We start from the raw sequence: 18,520 nt of genomic DNA on the forward strand, positions 1-18,520 counted from the left end.
TCCAATCAAGAGAGAGTGTCACTCAAGCTTCCAGGATAATGTATGAAGTAGGAATTTACACTTCATCTGAATGTAGGCATTCATGAGCTGTCTCTATGGTATAGGTGCCCATGCCATAAGTTGTTTTATTATCTTTTGATGCCTTTTTTGTGATTTGAAACATTCCCAAAGCTGCTGATTTTGTTCATTTCTACCTGTGCTATTGTTGTTTACTACCTAAATATCAGTTGCAGGCTAGCGACATGGTAATGACTAGGTAAAATCAGCAGTATCTTTTCCTTCCTCGTGTAGATTTTCATTTTGCAGAAAGACACTGCCAGACCCATGTCATTCCTGCACCACCATCAGAGGTAGCCTTCATGCTACTCTGTTTTGTGCTACTGTTTGAGTATATCAGGTAGCAAATGGGGAGCTTGGCTGTGCCTTCCCTTTTCATAGCTGTTAAAATCGAAACATAATAGTAAGGAAACAGGTCTAAGAACTGCCTCTTTGTGAAGTAAAATGTTTGGTGAGAGTGTTCAGTGAAAGCACATGTTTTTACTTTAACATGCTTTCTCATTGCTTAGCTTAAAGTCTTATCAGTGTCTCTTAATGTATGCCTTTAATCTTTGCATGGTTTTGATATGAGATGTATGTACAAATCAGTTTGATGGAAACAAACTGACTGTCACAAAATTAGAGGGTTTATGCTTTTAACAGGCATTCTCTGATGTGTTCAAACAGTATCTCTGGTACCTCAGATGCTGGAAGCTGTGTGCTAAGTAGACTTGTGTTTTCATCCAATGTGCACGTGCTTAATTCTTCCACACAGTCCAATCTCAGACTTTTGGAAGTCAATTGAGCAGTACATTGATCTGGATATGTAGGTCAGTGCAAAATCTGGTAGTATTTGTTAAAGCAAAACTCAGTTTATCCATATACTTGTGAAGGTAGGTTTTTACAGTGTATGTCCACTTTCGTTGTATACAGCTTGTTCATGCAGGATTTGTGTGCCTGAGCAATAAACCCTCAATTCTGTCTGCTTTGGCATTTGCTGGTTCTGCAGGGGAATAGCTAAGATTGGGAATGGCTATGTTCCCCTTCTGACTAATTTGTATGTGGCAGGATAAGATGTATGTATGAAGAAATCTGTAGCAATTCTTGGATGTTGGCCATAGTTGGAATATGACAAGAGCAGATTGTCTATACTGAATTTTGGAGCCTTCATCTTGGCCTTATGTGTAAAGGTCTTTGGAGTCAATTTACTCTTGCAGCTGATGTGTCTACAAAGTCAGTATTTATTTTGCACTGGCAAAAATGCACTTCATACTATTTGTATAAGCCTACATGCATATTCTTTGAGAGAGGCAGGGAGAATCTATAAAGGCAGTAAAGCAGCCTGTCAATAAAATGTGAACTACTAGCATTTATAGTGCCATTATTCCTTAGCAGATTGAAGTGCTGGAATCTAACATGTTCAGCTGTAAGTATTAGCAATTTAAATACCTTAATCTTTTGCATATTTCTAAATCCATAATAGGCCTGAATCTTAACTGATTCTTAAAAGATGTACTAGCTTGCTTGAATCCAGAGATCCTGTGCAGGAAATGAAGGCTCTCATTTCACATAGAACTCTGGATATTAGTGTGTGTGTGCGCGTGTGTGCAAGTACTGTGAATACAGCTTTTTGAATACTTCAGATGTATCAATAATTTGTTATACTTTGGCAACCCTGAATATTAATAAACTCTGTTTTTCTTCTAGGGTGAAAATCCTATTTATAAGAGTGCTGTGACAACTGTGGTCAATCCGAAATATGAGGGAAAATGAAAAAAAAACCCCTGCTTTGTAACTTCACAACACTGTATGCGATGTAGCAATTTTGTAGTCACAGTAACTTAGCTTTAGGGCAATTCTGCAATGAATTTACTAATTCATTACGTTAGGTTCGTTTCCTATGCAGGTTTTTTAAATGTACAGTACGATTTTATTTTTGTGAAGATTTTTGTTTTCTTTTGTGTATGAAATCAGTGCCAGAAAACTTGAGACTGCATAGCCCATTCTGCTTAAGGTCACATTGTGCCTTTTTGACCTTTTTCTCCTGTGACAGGAGTGAAATGGCTGAAACAATCAGTATAAGGGGCTCTGCCTAGCCATTAAGTATTAATATTAGACCAGTTTTAGCTTTACAGGTACATCAGGGCTGTGGCTTGCACAGTTTATGCAAGCCAGGTAATTTCTTTGAAACATAAAAGTTTTACTTAGATTGTGAATAATGAAGTGTCTGCCTCAAGACTTACCTTATTGGATACAGTAAGCTGAATGAGATGGAAATCATGACGTAAAAGACAATTTAATAAGTTCTTAAGCATTTTAAATTGTCAAGATGTTATAAAGTAGAAGGACTAATAGGTCTGAAATAGCTTTAATCATGCCATATTTTTATGCCATTGCTGTACAGTAACCTAAAATCTTTACTTTGTAAATTCATGTTGTTGGCTTTGGTACTGTGAAGTACCAGGACACCATCTAAATGCATAAAGGCCTTAATTTCATTAGGTGTGCTTTTTTACAAAAATCTTCCTTGGTTTAAAGCCTGGTGTTTGTCACCTTTTTTATGTATCTGGTTTTATTTTGTATAAGATTACTGTCAAAACAACTTGATTTCCCCCCACAGTTTTGGCTGTAAATTTGCCTTTACCCTGTAGCTAAATTGCTTAACTGTCTAAGATGCGGTCAGAAGATACCATTATTTGATGTGTCATGTATATATATGCCTCTGACCATTCTGTCCTATCATATCACATGCTTATTTTAAGTGCCTTTGATTTTAACAAATGTTCACTTTTTACAGTGCTATTATGGAAGTTATTTATTAAATAAAAGATTAAATCAGATCTGTTGTCTTCTCTCTCCATTTGAGGCTTGATTGGATTAGGCGTGATATGCAGAGGGATAGTAGGCGTAGAAATACTAGCACTGGTCTCTCTCTCTCGGCTTGACTTCACGAACGAAGATTTAAGAAGGGTGCAATAGTCCATGTCTGCTGCAGGCTCGCTGGTGGCTGACAAGACCAATGCGGGACAGGCAGGTCCGGCCACAGTGGCTGCAGGGAAAAGTCTGATTTGGGGTTGGTGCTGTAGCAGTACGATTCTTCCTCAATCTCCTTTTGTCCTCAAGACCAGCTATGCGTGCGTTCTCAAAGGAAGAGACAGCCTGGTGGATGGTGTGCCTCCATGCTTTGCGATCTGAGGCTAGGTCAGACCACTGGTTAATGGTTAATGCAACAGGTACCAAGGGATTTCTTCAAGGAGTCCTTGTACCTCTTCTTTGGTGCCCCTCTAACACTGGTAGCACTACTAGCACTGGTAATGAGGCAGAAAACCTAGGTCCCGAGCCGGCCCTCCTGCTAGGCAAACTGTGCGGTTGCCTAGGGTGCCGAGAAGCGGGGGGTGGCAAATTGGGCTCTCACCCCCCCCTCCAGTGCCCCAGGCTTAGCTTGCCTCCCTCCCCCTCCCTGCTGCTAGCCCCCTCCAGGCCGCTGCCCACCCATCCACCCCAGTGCGGCGTCCCACCCCCCTGGTGTTCCGCTTGCCTGCCCACCGCTTTTAGCAGCGGTGGGCAGGCAAGCAGAGCGCTGGGGGAGTGGGCGCGGAGCCGCGGGGGGGGGGGTGCTTTGAGGGGGCTCCAGGCTGCAAGTCTGCTCTGCCTAGGTCTCAGTTCCATCCAGGGGGATTCAGTCCAAAAGGATGCGAAGAATAAATGGACATAAGTCTGACATTAGAAACTACAACATTCAGTTGCTGACCCAAGACTAGCAATGCTCCTACAAAGGATTTCAAAGGGAGATTAGAAAGAGAGACTGCTAAATTGCAATTGATAATGAAGCTCGATGCAATGCATTCTCCTGGACTGAACAGAGCTAGTTTTCCTGTCTCAATACCAATGTGTGCTATTATCATTTGGCATCTGAAATCTACAAGAGAGAAGGACCAATCCAAGTATTCTAATTCCTAAGCAGGGTCTTTTAGAAAATAAATCCACATAGAAACAAAACAAAATCCTTTTCAGAATAAGCCAAAATAATTTCCCCAATGTACACTGCTTGTCAGAAGAGTTCAATTACCCTCTCTCCAAAGAAGTATGCTTGCACACAAAAGCTTATACCTGGAATAAAATGTTATTAAAACTCATGGACTCCAAGTTTGTTTTTTCTCTCTCTCCTTCCTCCCCCTCCTTTCCTCCCCCAAAGAGGATCAGCAGCCCCAGAGAAGGAAGCAGAAGCTCTGTGTGTGTGTGACTTGTCTTTGTATCTCCTGCAGGAAGCAGCCAGAGAGCTGCCTCTGTGTGTGAGGGGGGCGGGGAACCAGGAAGCAAAGACTCAGACCTGGAAAAGGCAGGAGAAGGAAGTTGCTTGGGGGCCAGATTCAAGCCTTGCATGGGCCAGGTGCAGCTCATGGGCTGCATGTTTGACGCCCCTGCTTTCAACTTTAAAGAAGCTGCAAAAAAAAAACAGCCCCTGCCAGCTCAGGATCAGCTTCGACTGAGGCTGGCTCCTCTCGTAGTTCCTCTTGCCTGCGGGGAACAGACTGTTCCCTGTGGACACAGCTACTGGTGTGCAATTTTTTCAGGGGGGGGGGGTTCTTCTTGAGTCCCCCTCCAAAAGAATAGGGATTTCCAAATATTTGAATTCAATTTTTTAAAGGAAACCCACATTTTTTTCAGTTCAATATAGCCCTCTCCCCCCCCAAAAAAAACCCAGAAAAAATTGCACACTTGTACCGATAACTCTATATGTCAAATTGAGAATAAGCATAGTACAAAGGAGGAGGAGGAGCTTGGATTCATACTCTGCCTTTCACTACCTGAAAGAGTCTTAGAGTGACTCACAGTCTCCTTTCCCTTTGTCTCCCTACAACAGGCACCCTGTGAGGTAGATGCAGGGCCATCCCACCCTGCACTGAATTTGGACCTCACCCCCCCCCTCCCTAGGGAAATCCCTCGTTTGCCTTGAAGGCTGCTGCTTCCCAGCCTCCTCCCTTCCTCACCATTTCAGTGCCCAGGAAGGGGTGGTGAAGCACTGTATTTCCTGGGCTATTTAAAGGGTAAAATGGCGCTGGAGGCTCGCAGCTCCTATGCCAGCCCTCCAGTGCAATCACTGTAATCAGTGCATGGTTGAGGAGGCAGCAGCAGGGAGAAGGATGAGCGAGTCGCCAAAAGAGCAGTCACCACCACTGCCTCCTCCCCCCTTTCCTTCCTGGATCTTTCCAGAACGGCCCATTGGTACCTACCGTGAGGGGTCCTTCTCAAGAGTTCAAGAGGACATCTGAATGGGTTATTCCCATGATCCTCTAGGGAGACAGGAATCTTTTTTCTCCTTCCTTTTGGTGCCTTGGGATAATCCCGCCCCTTCAGTTTTGGGACTCCGAAAAGCCTTACTACTTCTTACTGCCATCAACAATGTAACAACTCATAACAGAGAAAAAACATAATAACAGTAACGATCAACAAATAGCATACTGAATTCAAAATGTACAGTATCAAGAGAAAGAAGAAAGGTACAGCAGAAAGGATACGATGATGAAATGAGAGAGGCAAGATGTCCTCTTGACCTCTGAGGAGAAGGACCCCTCACAGTAAGTATCAATGGACCGTTCTCCCTCAGAGGCAGAGGACATCTGAATGGGACCTTCCAGAGCTGTGTCCCTAGATGGGTGAGTCATCATCGTGTTCATCTGTAGATAAAATGTGCTGTAAAACCTTCCTTCCAAATGCTGCATCCGCTGATGCCAAGGAGTGAATCTTATAATGCCTGACAAACGTGGAAACTGATGACCACGTCGCTGCTTTACAGATTTCTTCCACCAAAGCATGATTCAGTAGAGCTGCATCGGTAGAAGCACTGCGTAACGAGTGAGCGGTGATGTTGCTGGGAACTGGAAGTTTCACGGCCTTGTATGCTTCCACAATGCATAATTTTAGAGTAGAGCTGATAGACCTCTTTGACATCTTTTCCCCCAGTCTAGGAAGACCTATGTTGATAAATAGGCAATCTGACTTTCTGATGGATTCAGTTCTGGTGATATAAATCTTTAGAGCCCTTCGGACATCTAGTGTATGCCAGAGCCATTTTTTAGGATGCTTGGGTTGAGGACAAAAGGTGGGCAAGCAGATTTACTGGGACCGATGAAATGCAGATGCGGCCTGTGGAATGAACGTGGGATCAGTCCTCAGGATCACCTTGTCCTTGTGAAAAATACATAGACCAGACTTGATAGATAGTGCTGCAAGTTCTGAAACTCTGCAGGCCGATGTTATGGCAACTAAAAAAATAACCTTCAAATGAAGCCATGTCAAACCCACTTCCCTCAGTGGTTCAAATGGAGACTTTGTAAGAGTGGAAAATACTGTATTAAGTCCCCAAGTGGGGAATCGATGGACCTGTGGGAAAGCCTTGGCAGTGGCCCCTGTAAGGAACATCTAAATGTGGGGATGTCTCGATATCTTGTAACCCCCAGTGGAGGGTAAGACTACAGTGCTGCAGTCTGTCGACGCAGAGTGGCTGCCTTGAGGCCAGAAAGCAGTCCATCCTGCAGGAAGGCCAAGATTGCAGCTACTGATGGATGAAGAGGATCTATCTTTTTTTGTCTACACCAGCGGATGAAAGCCTTCCACGTCATATTGTATATTCAGTTCATTGCAGGCCTTTGAGATGCCAACATGGTGACAGTTACTGTGGGAGAGGAACTTAACTGTAGTAGTGTGTCCCACTCAACTGCCACGTGGTCAGACACAGCCACTCTAGATTGGGATGCCATATCGGACCCTGATGCACCATGTCCAGAAATGTCGGAAGTTGCAGGGCTGCTTGAATTGACTTCCAGTTTCGGCAACCTGAGATAAAGAGCGACCGGGATTTGCTCCTGCGAATCGCTCTTTAATTGGGCAGTGGAGGGGCCGTTGGGGAACTGGGGGCTCGAGTCGCAGACCGTGGGGAGGTCTGTGCAGGTTGGTGGCTCGAAAAGGGATGGAAATAACAGCAGTGGCTGTATTGTGAGGTCCCTTTTCGCCGCATACCTTGCTGCCCTGATCACCATCTTGATGGCAGAAGGGTTGAACACCAGACTTTTCTTTTCTTCCTTATTCCTCCTTTTCTTCATTTTTTCTGTTTCTTCAACGCTGTATTCTGCATGAGCTGAAGTGAGGACTGAAATTGCACAGCTGGATTATAAGTCTCTTCGATTTATTTATTGGAGTTTAGAGAAAACAGAGCAGCAGCAGAGGCGAGTGCAAAGGGGGAAAGGGGGGGGGTTACCCGGCTCCTTCTTCCCCTGTTTTGAGGCCTCTAAAAGACTCTGCTAGATTTCGGTATCAATGTATGATCTCGCTCTGGTTTAAAATCCAAGGAGCTTATACCATTTCTACTTAAGGAGAAACTTTATATCTACAAAACTGACTGAGTTCCCCCCAAAAAACCCTTTACTTGCTGAGTTATAATGGAGTGGATTTCTACAGCGAGCATCAGGAGGTATCGTTTTTCTGTGATAATCTTGAATGTAGAGTCAGAAAAAATTGGGAATTTACTCCAGAAGGACGTAAGAGTTACACTTTGAATAAAACTTTGTTCGTCTTAAATGTCCAAAACTAATGGAGAAGAGAAGGATGATAAGAATGCTTGGCTCTATTGAATAAATCTCTGCTGGTTTTAAAAAGTCAGGAAGGTCATCTTCAATGGATTAATTTTGTGTTTTTATTTTCGATTGGGTTTATTGTAGTGGATTAAATTTTTGATTGTGGAATATATGGGTCTTTCTTTTGCTTTGAATTTAGTTTTTCCTTCAATCATGGGCTTCCTGTTTTCCGTTGGATTATAATTTTCTCTTTTTTTGTTTTTTTTTCCCTATGTTCCTCTGGATTTTAGGACTTTTGGGGGTTTTATTTGTATTTTTCTTCATTTTTCTTTTTTGTCTCATGTTTTGCCTTTGGGGCTGGTTGGATATTAGATCTCCTGTTGGTTTGTTTTTTGGCTACTTATATGGTTCTTGAAGGAGATGAGATTGCCTAGAGCTGATTTTCTGTTCTATAATTTATAACAGGCATATGGTTTTGGAGACGCTCTTTACTTTGCGTGGGTCTCCTGGAGCTCTTGGATTATTGTCCGTATCTATCTCACATTAGACACTGGCCTGAACTATTAAAAATTAGGATTGGCTGAATCACCAAATCTATCTTGTGGACATAAGCTAAGAGACTTGTGTCATTTTCAAACTTGGTTGTTTACTGAGCTATTGGACATTTGAGAGTGTGTTATGGTAACACTGCATTGTTGAAAGTGTTTCTCAGCTGTTATTTTGACTTTCCAGTTTCTCTAGCTTGTTGAACTAAGAGACTAGCAACAGTTCCTAAACAAATTAATATTTTTGTCAAAATATTGATAGTCTCTGACATATACTGAGATAGTTGATAGAAGAAGGAACATCGTGTTCCATAAACTCAGGAGTTTAAATTGGTGGTGTACCACCCTCAGGTGGCTTAAGGTGGTACTACAATAGAAGGAGCTTAGGATGGCACTATAATAGAAGGAGATCACAATATAATGATGTTTAAAGAGGCATCAAAATGAAGAGATAACAGAGAGGGCAGAGCAACAACCCCGTCCCTCAGTTTCTTGTTTGGCACAGCAAGACTTACAACTTCAACTTCAATGATGCAGGGAGATATGAAAGAAATGCAAAATACTCTTTTAATAGCTATAGCACAACTGACAGACAAAGTAGACAATATAGGAGAGCAAATGACAGAAATTAAACAAGAACTACATGAAAATAGAAAACAGACAGAAGAGACTAATAACGCCCTAAAGGCTTAGATGTACAAGTGACGGATAATACCCAAAAGGTAGAACAGCTGGAGAAAGAATAGATAGCATATGATTCCAGATTTCTCCAGCTAGAAATTGATAAAGGAGCCTATATGCTAAGATTTCAAAATGTTCCAGAAGAGAAATCTGAAGACTTGCAAAAAATGCTAAGACAAGCTCTTTCAGAAATCTTGCAACTTCCCCCAGATAAAACAGAAGAGGAGATTGACCAAGTCAAGAGGGTTCCCTCAAGCTTTACGAGGAGAAACAAATTGCCTAGCGAAATCCATTTGAAACTTGCAAAGAAAAGGATTAGAGGCATTTTGAGGCAAGCAAGAGACAAAACAGTGGTGACTGGAGGAAACACGGTGGATATTCTGAGGGAAATTCCATGGCAAGACAGAAGAGAAGAGAGTATCACGCGTTGACTAAGTTCTTAAGAGAAAGAGAGATACCATACACCTGGCTCATGCCTGAAGGCCTACTTTTCACATACCAAGATAATAGGTACAGGATTAATTCTGTATTTAAAGCTGAGGATTTTCTGGAGAGAATTGAGAAGAAAGAAGGAAAGAAAAAGAAGGAAGAGGAGGAGGAGGAAGAAGAGGAGCGCTCAGAAGGGGAAGACTCAAGTGGTGCAAGGAAGTATTCTACCAGGGATCTGATGAAAAAGGATAAAAAAGATATTGATAAAAAAATCCATAATGGCGTTAATAGTATCTATTAATGTCAATGGACTTAATTCCCCCTCCAAAAGAAGAAAGACTTTCAGATATTTAACTAAATTGGATATTGATATAATCTGTCTATAAGAAATGCACATTTTGGCGAAAATCAGCATCTCTTGAAAAATAAAAAAATTGGTAGCCTTTCTGTGGCAACAGACTCAAACAAAAAGAAGAGGGGTTTGGCAACTTATATAAAGGATAGATTTAATCCGCAATTTAAATTCTTCTCAGAAGATGGAAGAATGTTGTTTGTGGAAATCACCATAGAAAGTAAAAAAAATCTTATTGGCAAATATTTATGCACCAAACGACCACCAAGAAATATTTTTTAAGGATCTGCACCTTAAACTGCTAAATCGGGGACATTCTGAATATTGCTTAATAGGAGACTTTAATGCAGTATTTGATAGACAACTGGATATAAAAACAGGTAAGAATTCTAAAATTAAAGGTCCCCAGCTCCCAACAAGTTTTTTGGAATTAGCTGAAGAACTGGATCTTATTGACGTTTGGCGAACAAGGTATCCTAACTCAAGAGTTTTTACCTATTACTCAGCCAACCATCAATCATGGTCAAGAATAGATATGTGCTGGATTTCTACAGATTTGGCTAAGGATCTATCAGAGGTAGAAATCCAACCAAGAGTGATATCAGATTACAATCCAATATCTATTAAGATTAAAGGTCCTCAATTTAGAAGGCAATGGAGGTTGACTACACAAATTTTGAAAGACAGAAATTTTCTTCAAGATACTAAAATGGAAATGGAATCATTTTTCAAACAAAATGTCACCCAAGATGTGAAGATGCAGGTGGTATGGGCTACAGCTAAAGCATATTTTAGAGATTTAGCAATAAAATATAGTGCCAAGAAAAAGAAAGAAAAATCAGAATGTTTTCAGAAATTGATAACACAAGCAGGAAAAGTAGAAAAAGATTTGAAAGCGCAGCCTACTAAACAGGATTAAAAATATACAGCATCAACTAAATTTAATGTTACGAGAAGAGGAGAAAAAGTTAAGATTTGCTAAACAATTTTTTTTTCATTCGCTAACAAACCCGGAAGATGGTTGGCATACAGATTGAGAAATGCAGGTGCAAAAAGAACAATAACGGTCTTGAGGGATGAAAATAATAAAAGAGAAATTTCAAAGACAAGAAATAGCACAAATCGTGGAGCAATTTTATAAGAAACTATATGAGTCCAAGCAACTTAATGAAGAAGAGTTGGTAGAATATCTTAAAATGAAAAACCTGAATAAATTTACTGAAGAGCAACGGAAAATCTTGAATGAACCAGTGAAAATAAGAGAATTAGGAGAAGCCATAGTGAACCAAAAGAATGCCAAATCACCTGGACCAGATGGTCTTCCTGCAGAGTTTTATAAAGCATTTGAAGACTGTTTATTAATACCATTTAAACAATTGATAGAAGTGATTCAAAAAGAAGCTGAAGTTCCAAAATCATGGCAAAAAGCAATAATGGATTCAATCGGCCACTTGATGGACAAAACTGAACAATTTTGTGGCTGGTCAGGTCTGAAGATAAATTATAATAAAACAATTTTTTTTTAGCTAAAATATGACAACAGAAGCAATCCAGTACTTTCAGGGGAGGGACGGTGGCTCAGTGGTAGAGCATCTGCTTGGGAAGCAGAAGGTCCCAGGTTCAATCCCTGGCATCTCCAAAAAAGGGTCCAGGCAAATAGGTGTGAAAAACCTCAGCTTGAGACCCTGGAGAGCCGCTGCCAGTCTAAGAAGACAATACTGACTTTGATGGACCAAGGGTCTAATTCAGTATAAGGCAGCTTCATATGTTCAGCAAAAATCAGTTTTGCATGAGAAAAAAGTGAAATACCTAGGTATCTACATCTCGAATATAGTAATTTAAAGATGGACAATTATGACAAACTACTTAAAGAGATTTAAAAAGATTTGGAAAAATGGCAAGATTTGAATATATCATTGATGGGGAGAATAGCGTCCATAAAAATGAATATGCTACCACGATTGCTGTTTTTATTCCAAACTATACCAGTGTTTCTGAATAATGCCTTCTTCCAAGAGGTGAATAAATTGATTTCGGGATTTATATGAAAAAAGAAAAATCCAAGAATCAAATTAAAAACACTCCCAAGACGCTAAAACAATTGCAGATTTGGCTTTGCCAGATTGGCAATTATATTACAAAGCTTCAGTGCGATCTTGGGTAAGAGATTGGGCACTTTTAAGAGACAGAAGACAATTATTGTTAGAGGGACATGACCTTACTATGGGTCAGCATGCTTACCTTTGGTATAAAAGATTAGAAGGGCACTCATATTTTTAAAATCACTGGTTTAGGAAATCTTTATACCAGGTTTGGTCATGGATGAAACCCAAAATTTATCAGAAAATTCTGAAATGGGTCTCTCCAGTTGAAGTATTTACTCCACCAAATCTTTTAAAATCAAACCAGCTATATAAATATGAAGATCTACTGAAAGAGGATAATTGTTTGAAATCAAAAGAAGAACTGGAAGATATTGGTATTAAAATGAGTTGGTGGATGAGACTGCAAAAAGAATCTAGATATACCAAAGACAAAATAATGGTTTTAATAAAGAACACTATCCATTTATAAAATATTTTTGGGTCTTCAAGAGAAACTAATTTCGAAGATCTTTTTCTACTTACTTCAAATGAGAATGCAAGATGAGGTCGTGAAGGACTGTATGGTCCAATGGGCTAAGAATCTGGGCCGCAGTATTACGTTAGACGAATGGGAAGTGTTATGGAAATCTAATATCAAAATGACTAGATAGGTAGCCTATAAAGAAAACTTGTATAAAATGTTTTATAGGTTGTATGTAACCCCTCAGAAATTTGCAAAGATGTATTCTAATATGTCGAATAAGTGTTGGAAATGTGAAAAGCAAGTGGGGTCGTTTTTCCACATATGGTGGACTTGTGATGTGGTGAAAGACTTTTGGAAGATGGCTCATGAACTTTTACAAAAAATTTTGAAGACACAGATTCATTTCAAACCAGAACTTTTTTTTATTGAACATTTTGCCGAGCACATATACAAAGGAGATGAGACTAATTGTTCATTTCAACACAGCAGCTAGCGTTCTTCCGGCGCAGAAATGGAAACTTCAGGAAAACCCTCCAGATCTGATTTGATGAGCAAAATTTTGGAGGCGGCGGAAGCAGATTATTTATCTCAGCTGTTGGTGGGGAAGTCGAAGAAGAATGCAAGAAAATGTTGGGAGAAGCTATATGTTTGGCTAGACATGTAGGACTTTATGGTGTAAACTCGCATTTTTACTAGATCTCCAAAGAAATCTACTGTATATAAAGAGGTAATACTCTGTATTTTGAAAGATATTTTTAGATTTGACTTACAATCTAATAGATTATGAAAATAAGCGTAAAATGAGCAAAAATTGTTATTATTACTTGTTTAAAGAAGATCCTCTTTAAAGAGGATCATACTATAAGTGTATCTTAGAAAATAGACAGTAAAAGTAAAAAGCACGATTCAATGTACTTGTTTTACTTTTACTCTGAAAACTAATAAAAACTTTTAAATTATTAAATTGTTAGGAAATTGAAATGTCCTTCCCTGTAAAAGATTATTTAGTTGTGTCCACCACAGCAAGCAGAGAGGTGGATTGAGAGTCTATGATTGCTCCCAGATGCTCTATCCACTGAGAAGGGGAAAGAGCTTTTTGTCAAGTTGACTAGGAACTTGTGTTGCTGAAGACACTCGATCGTTGTCACTGTGTCCTGGAGACACTTGGACCCAGAGCTGGAGTGGACTAGAAGATCAGGTGAACGTGTATACTGTTTCCGGAGGTGTGCTACCAGGTTGATGAGCAATTTGGAGAATACGCTGGGTGCAGTCGATAGACCGAATGGCATGGTCCGATATTGGAAATGTTGCTCTTCTATTACAAACTGAAAAAAACATCTATGGGCCGGATAAATTGGGACATGGAGGTAGGCCTCTGTGAGGTCTATGGAGGTGAGAAACTTGTTCAGGAGAAGAGAATCCATTATGAACTTCAAAGTCTCCATTCTGAAGTGTCGAAGTCTGACAAACTGATTGAGGAACTTGAGGTCCAGAATGGCTCTCCAATCCCTATTCTTCTTGGGTACTGTGAACAGGATGGAGTAAACTCCTTGGCCCCATTCTGTATGTGGTACTGGCTCAATGGCTTGAATGTCGAGAAGATGTTACAGGGCTCTGAATGTGATAGATCTCTTGGACCAGTTTCAGGGCACAGGGGACGTCACAAACCTGTTGGGTGGAATTTTGTGGAACTCGATAGTATATCCTTGAGTGATGACCTCTTGAGCCCAAGAGTCCGTTGAAGAAGCCTGCCATGCTGGAAGAAAGTGGAGCAGGCAGGCTCCCACTGGGAAATTTATGCAGTTAGGCTTGTTTGGGTTTGTTCTCTCGGTCCTGTCAGTCACACTTGGTGAAGCTGTTTTTGTGAAATCTAGAATCAAAGGATCCCCTCTTGAATGATTGTTTGGACAATTCCCAGTTGGATCTCTTGTTGTCTGAATGAAATCAGACCAGAGAGTGCTGTGATCGAAATGGATGAGAGATGTGTTTATCAGTTCGCTTGATAGATCGCGGCATGGCTTTTTTCTTTTCTTTTGTTTCCACAAGAATTTTTTCTAGAGAATCTCCGAATAGTCGATCTCCCTGAAATGGGTAGGCAGACACCAAAGACTTTGATAGAAGATCTGCTGACCACGCTCTGAGCCATAGTAGTCGTTTGGTGACTGCTGTGGAAGCTATGGCTCTGGAAGCAAAGGAGATTATGTCTAGAGTGGCATCTGCTGCAAAAGATGTAGCCTTTAATATACGAGTGGAATCCTCTAACAGAGGTCTGTTGTTTCTGGTAAAATCTGGATGAGTTTCCTAATCCACACAATAGAGGCTCTGGATACCAGAGATGCTATGGAAGCTGCTCTGACTATCATGGCAATAGATTCATGTAATCTTCTTAATGCCACTTCAGCTTTTTTGTCCTGACCATCTCTGATATTTCCATGGCCGTCCTCAGACAAGAGACCAGATGTCTGTAAAGCTGCTACTGGAGCATCAACAGCTGGGACCTGGAGGAGCTTGTTAGTGTAGTCCAGTAAAGCATAAAGCTTTTTGATGTTCTGTGGAAACTGTTTAAAGCGGGCTTGTCCCATTCAGCTCTGAGCTGCCTTTCAAATAAATCAGGGAAAGGAAACACCTTTTCTGTCGCTGTAACTCTAGGAAGAAACAAAGTATTCCCACTAGCCCTAGACCTTAACTTTTTTGAATTAGGTACCTTAGAGTCCTCCTCAGTTGGGAGTTCCCTGATCTCTAAAGCCCTCAGAGTCTTGCTTAAGAGGTACTGGTAATCCTCTGCCTTGAAAAAACAAGATGCTTGTTCAGAGAGGAATTCTCCCTCCTCCTTGTCCTCCATCTCTGATTCTGAGTCCACAGAATCAGCCCCTGAGTTATAATTTCCCCTAACTATGGGGGTGGCTTTCCTCGCTGCCTTAGGTTGGGTAAGAGATTACTTGTGAGGTAGATGGGTTTAAAAAAAACCCGACCCCTGGGACCGACCCCAAACCAGCCATGGCCCAAAATTTTGTCATTTCAGCCTGCATCGTTTTAGCAAGGGCCTGCAGCGACACAGAACTGAGGGTACCGATGGTCACAGTTACGTTACCAGTCTGAAGCGCAGACAACCTGGCACCATTATTCTGGGGGCCCTCAGGAAGGAAGGAATCTCCATCTGCCCCTGCGGTGCTGTTTGGAGGAAAGCTCTGGAACTTGTTTCACCTGCTGTAAAATGGCCACTGCCGCTTGCCGCCAAAGTTCCCGAAGGAGATGCAGCCTCTTCTATCTGCCGTCGTTTGCGGGCGCCGCACATGTCATCTGTGGTGGTATCGTGGCTGCCGCAAGCAAGCCTCGAAGGCAAGCCGGCCCCACTGTCCCTCGTTGACGCCACTAGTGCAGTGTTCTCATCGTGATCGTCTTTAGACAAAAATCCGTCAGACTGCTCACTTGCTGCCATTAAGGCATTCTTCCTCGCACTCGTGAGGGTGGAAAGAAGAGGGAAGACAGAATAGTGAAGAGGGTTTTTTTTAATGTAGAGGCAAGGGAACAGGAGAAGATGAGAAGATTAAAAAATGGTAGATTTAAAGATATAGGAAGAAATATTAACAGAGAGAAATCCTAACTAAGTTGAGCCCAAGCTAGATGCTGCTACTCCCTCAGAGGCAGGAACAAAAACTGAAGGGGCAGGGTTATCCCAAGGCGCCAAAAGGAAGGAGAAAAAAAAATCCTGCTTCCCTAGAGGATCATGGGACGAACCCATTCAGATGTCCTCTGCCTCTGAGGGAGAACAGCCTCTGAAGGATTTATGACTGACTCAAGGTCTCTCCAGCACTTGCATATGGAGGAGTGGGGAATCAAACCTGGTTCTCCCAGATAAGAGTCTCAGTACTTAACCAAACTGCAGAGGTGCTCAATTCTGTCTGCTATGTGACTTTTACCATGATGCTGAGTTTCATTGTTATCTCAGACATCTGAATGTAGGTCTGATATTGTCATAGCTGAAAGAAAAAAATGTAACTGCACCAGAACAAATACAGCTGTGCTCTGTTTAACTGTTACATGTTTACTACTTGCATGTTAGTGTTTCACGTTTCAAATATTTTTAACAACCACCCAGGTGCAGTTTATTACTTCCACAGCAGTCAGAACAGATTATTCCAATAGTGTACATTTCCTTTTGACAATTCATTAATTTTATAAGACAAGTACATCATTGAATAAATATAGAATAAGATCAGTCGTTTCTTAGCTGTGATGTGACGAGGTAAGGCCATGTCTTGATGCCCTGTATCCCTTTCCACAAATAAGCATTGAATCCTAGAAACGAAATACAGTTATTCTGACATCCAATTTTAATTAAAGTAAACACACTTAAAGATTATCAGCTTCCTGCTGCCATTGCAAGTGGTTCAGCAGCAGCATAATCCATTTGCTCAGTTCCAAGAGACTGTTCTAGCCATACAGGAATATTTTTATTTTGGAGGACATAGGGTTTCAGGTTTTGTCAGTAATTTAAGTAACCAGGCTTCAGCAGATTACTTTAAAAAAAAGCTTAATTTGGTTTATATTGTTTATTTATTTATTTATTACATTAAATTTCTATCCCACCCTCTCCGCAAGCAGACTCAGGGCGGCTCACAACATTTATTTTCACAAGTTAAAAACCAATAAAACATAATTACAATTTTAAATTTTTTAAAAAAAACATTTCATGGTGCTGTATCGCTACAATGTACAATATAGGCGGGTTCTTCTTTTCAGACGGTGATCACCAAGTACTCTATATGATGTCAGGTGGCAGCTCTCCCAGTTAAATATCAAAGGCCTGTCGAAACAATTCAGTCTTACAGGCCTTGCGGAAAGTAGAAGGATCTCGTAGGGCCCTTATGGCCTCCGGGAGAGCATTCCACAATTCTGGTGCTGCCACTGAGAAGGCCCTAGCTCACGTCAAACGCAACCTAGCCTCCTGGTTGGATATTGGATAGATAGCCTTTCTATAAACTATAAATTTTGGGACTACTGTGTAATGAAGGGGTGGAGTGGCTTACATGGCCAGTGGGTGGGGCTAGTCAATAGCCTGTTGTGTTGTACAGTAGGCTCTGTGATGTGAAACTGGCATAATTGGAATTACTTGTCTGCATAGGCGGCGCACTGGTGTAATAATACTGGAAAGCAGCTGCTGATTAGTTGTGTTGAAAGTTAACTTCAGCAAAACTGGTTTGAAAGCTACTGCTGGGGTGGGCCATGGCCAGGTTAGCTTAACAAATCGTGTTTATATTTTCCTAGTAAACTATATCAGAGGTGGTGGTTTGGATAAAATGGAGGAACAAGAACAATATTGTGAAGAACTTTGGGTGCCCACCAAGAGAAAAAGTAGGGTATAAATGTCTAGATAAATCTTACTGCACAAACAAATCCATCAATAGTCCAGAAGCTTTACAAAACTGTATTATTTTGGAACAGTTCTTCCACAGCTAGATTCAAATCCAGATACCTGATGAAGAGAGCTTTGGCTCTCAAAAGCTAATACTCCAAAATTCTCGCTGGTCTCTAAAGGTGCTACTGGGACTAGCTCTTCTACTGCAGACCAACACAGCTATCCTCTGAAACTACTTCTTCCATAGTTACCTAAATAAGGTACTTTTTTCATAGATGTTTCTTCCCTTTAACCCCATAACTATAAAACAATTTATGGCCGCAACTACAATTCCCTGCAGTATCTGTCAAAATACTGATATTGCTGTTCACATGTCAGAAGCATTGAGAATTTGATCATCTTCCCAAACCAGATGAGCAGCTCTAATTAGCAACACCAACACTCTAACATCTAGGGCAAGGGTGGCCAAATTGCAGCTCAGGAGCCACATTTGGCTCTTTCACACATATTGTGTGGCTCTCAAAGCCCCGTCAGCCAGCTTGGAGAAGGTATTTCTCTTTAAATCGCTTCCCCAAGCCAAGCCACCTGGTGGCTTGGAGAATGCATTTAAAGTTAAAGTTGCTGTATTTCCACCTCTCCCTCCTCCCCATCTATTTGCCTGCCTGCCTTCCTTCCTTTCTCCCCGGTGGCTGTGGGGTACCTAGGGATCCAGAGGCTTGGAAGCAGCACTTTAAACTGCCTCCCCTTGCCTTCCCCAAGCACCCAGCGGCTGCAGGACACCTGGGGAAGTGGAGGCTTGAAGGGGATCAGTTTAAAGTGCCTTCCCTTGGCTTCCCCAGGAGCCCTGCAGCTGTGGGTTGACTGGGGAAGCCAAGGCTTGGGAGGGAAGGAACAAACCCTTCCCAAACCTCCATAGGAGGTTCATGGGAGGCACATTCTCCAAACTGGTTTGAAACAAACCACAAACTGGCCCATG

At 41.4% G+C, this 18,520-nt stretch overlaps 1 protein-coding gene across 1 annotated transcript in view; it reads left to right on the top strand.

The window, feature by feature from the left end:
- Positions 1 to 2,876, top strand: part of ITGB1 (integrin subunit beta 1) — a 50,456-nt gene extending 47,580 nt beyond the window's left edge. Inside the window, exon 16 of the mRNA XM_060248159.1 lies at positions 1,744 to 2,876. Within this exon, the coding sequence (XP_060104142.1) occupies positions 1,744 to 1,809 (66 nt within the window). The 3' untranslated portion in view covers positions 1,810 to 2,876. The remainder of the gene's footprint in view (positions 1 to 1,743) is intronic.
- The last annotated feature ends 15,644 nt before the right edge of the window (positions 2,877 to 18,520 follow it).

This window comes from Heteronotia binoei, chromosome 10 (assembly GCF_032191835.1).
Source record: "Heteronotia binoei isolate CCM8104 ecotype False Entrance Well chromosome 10, APGP_CSIRO_Hbin_v1, whole genome shotgun sequence".
Lineage (NCBI taxonomy): Eukaryota > Metazoa > Chordata > Lepidosauria > Squamata > Gekkonidae > Heteronotia > Heteronotia binoei.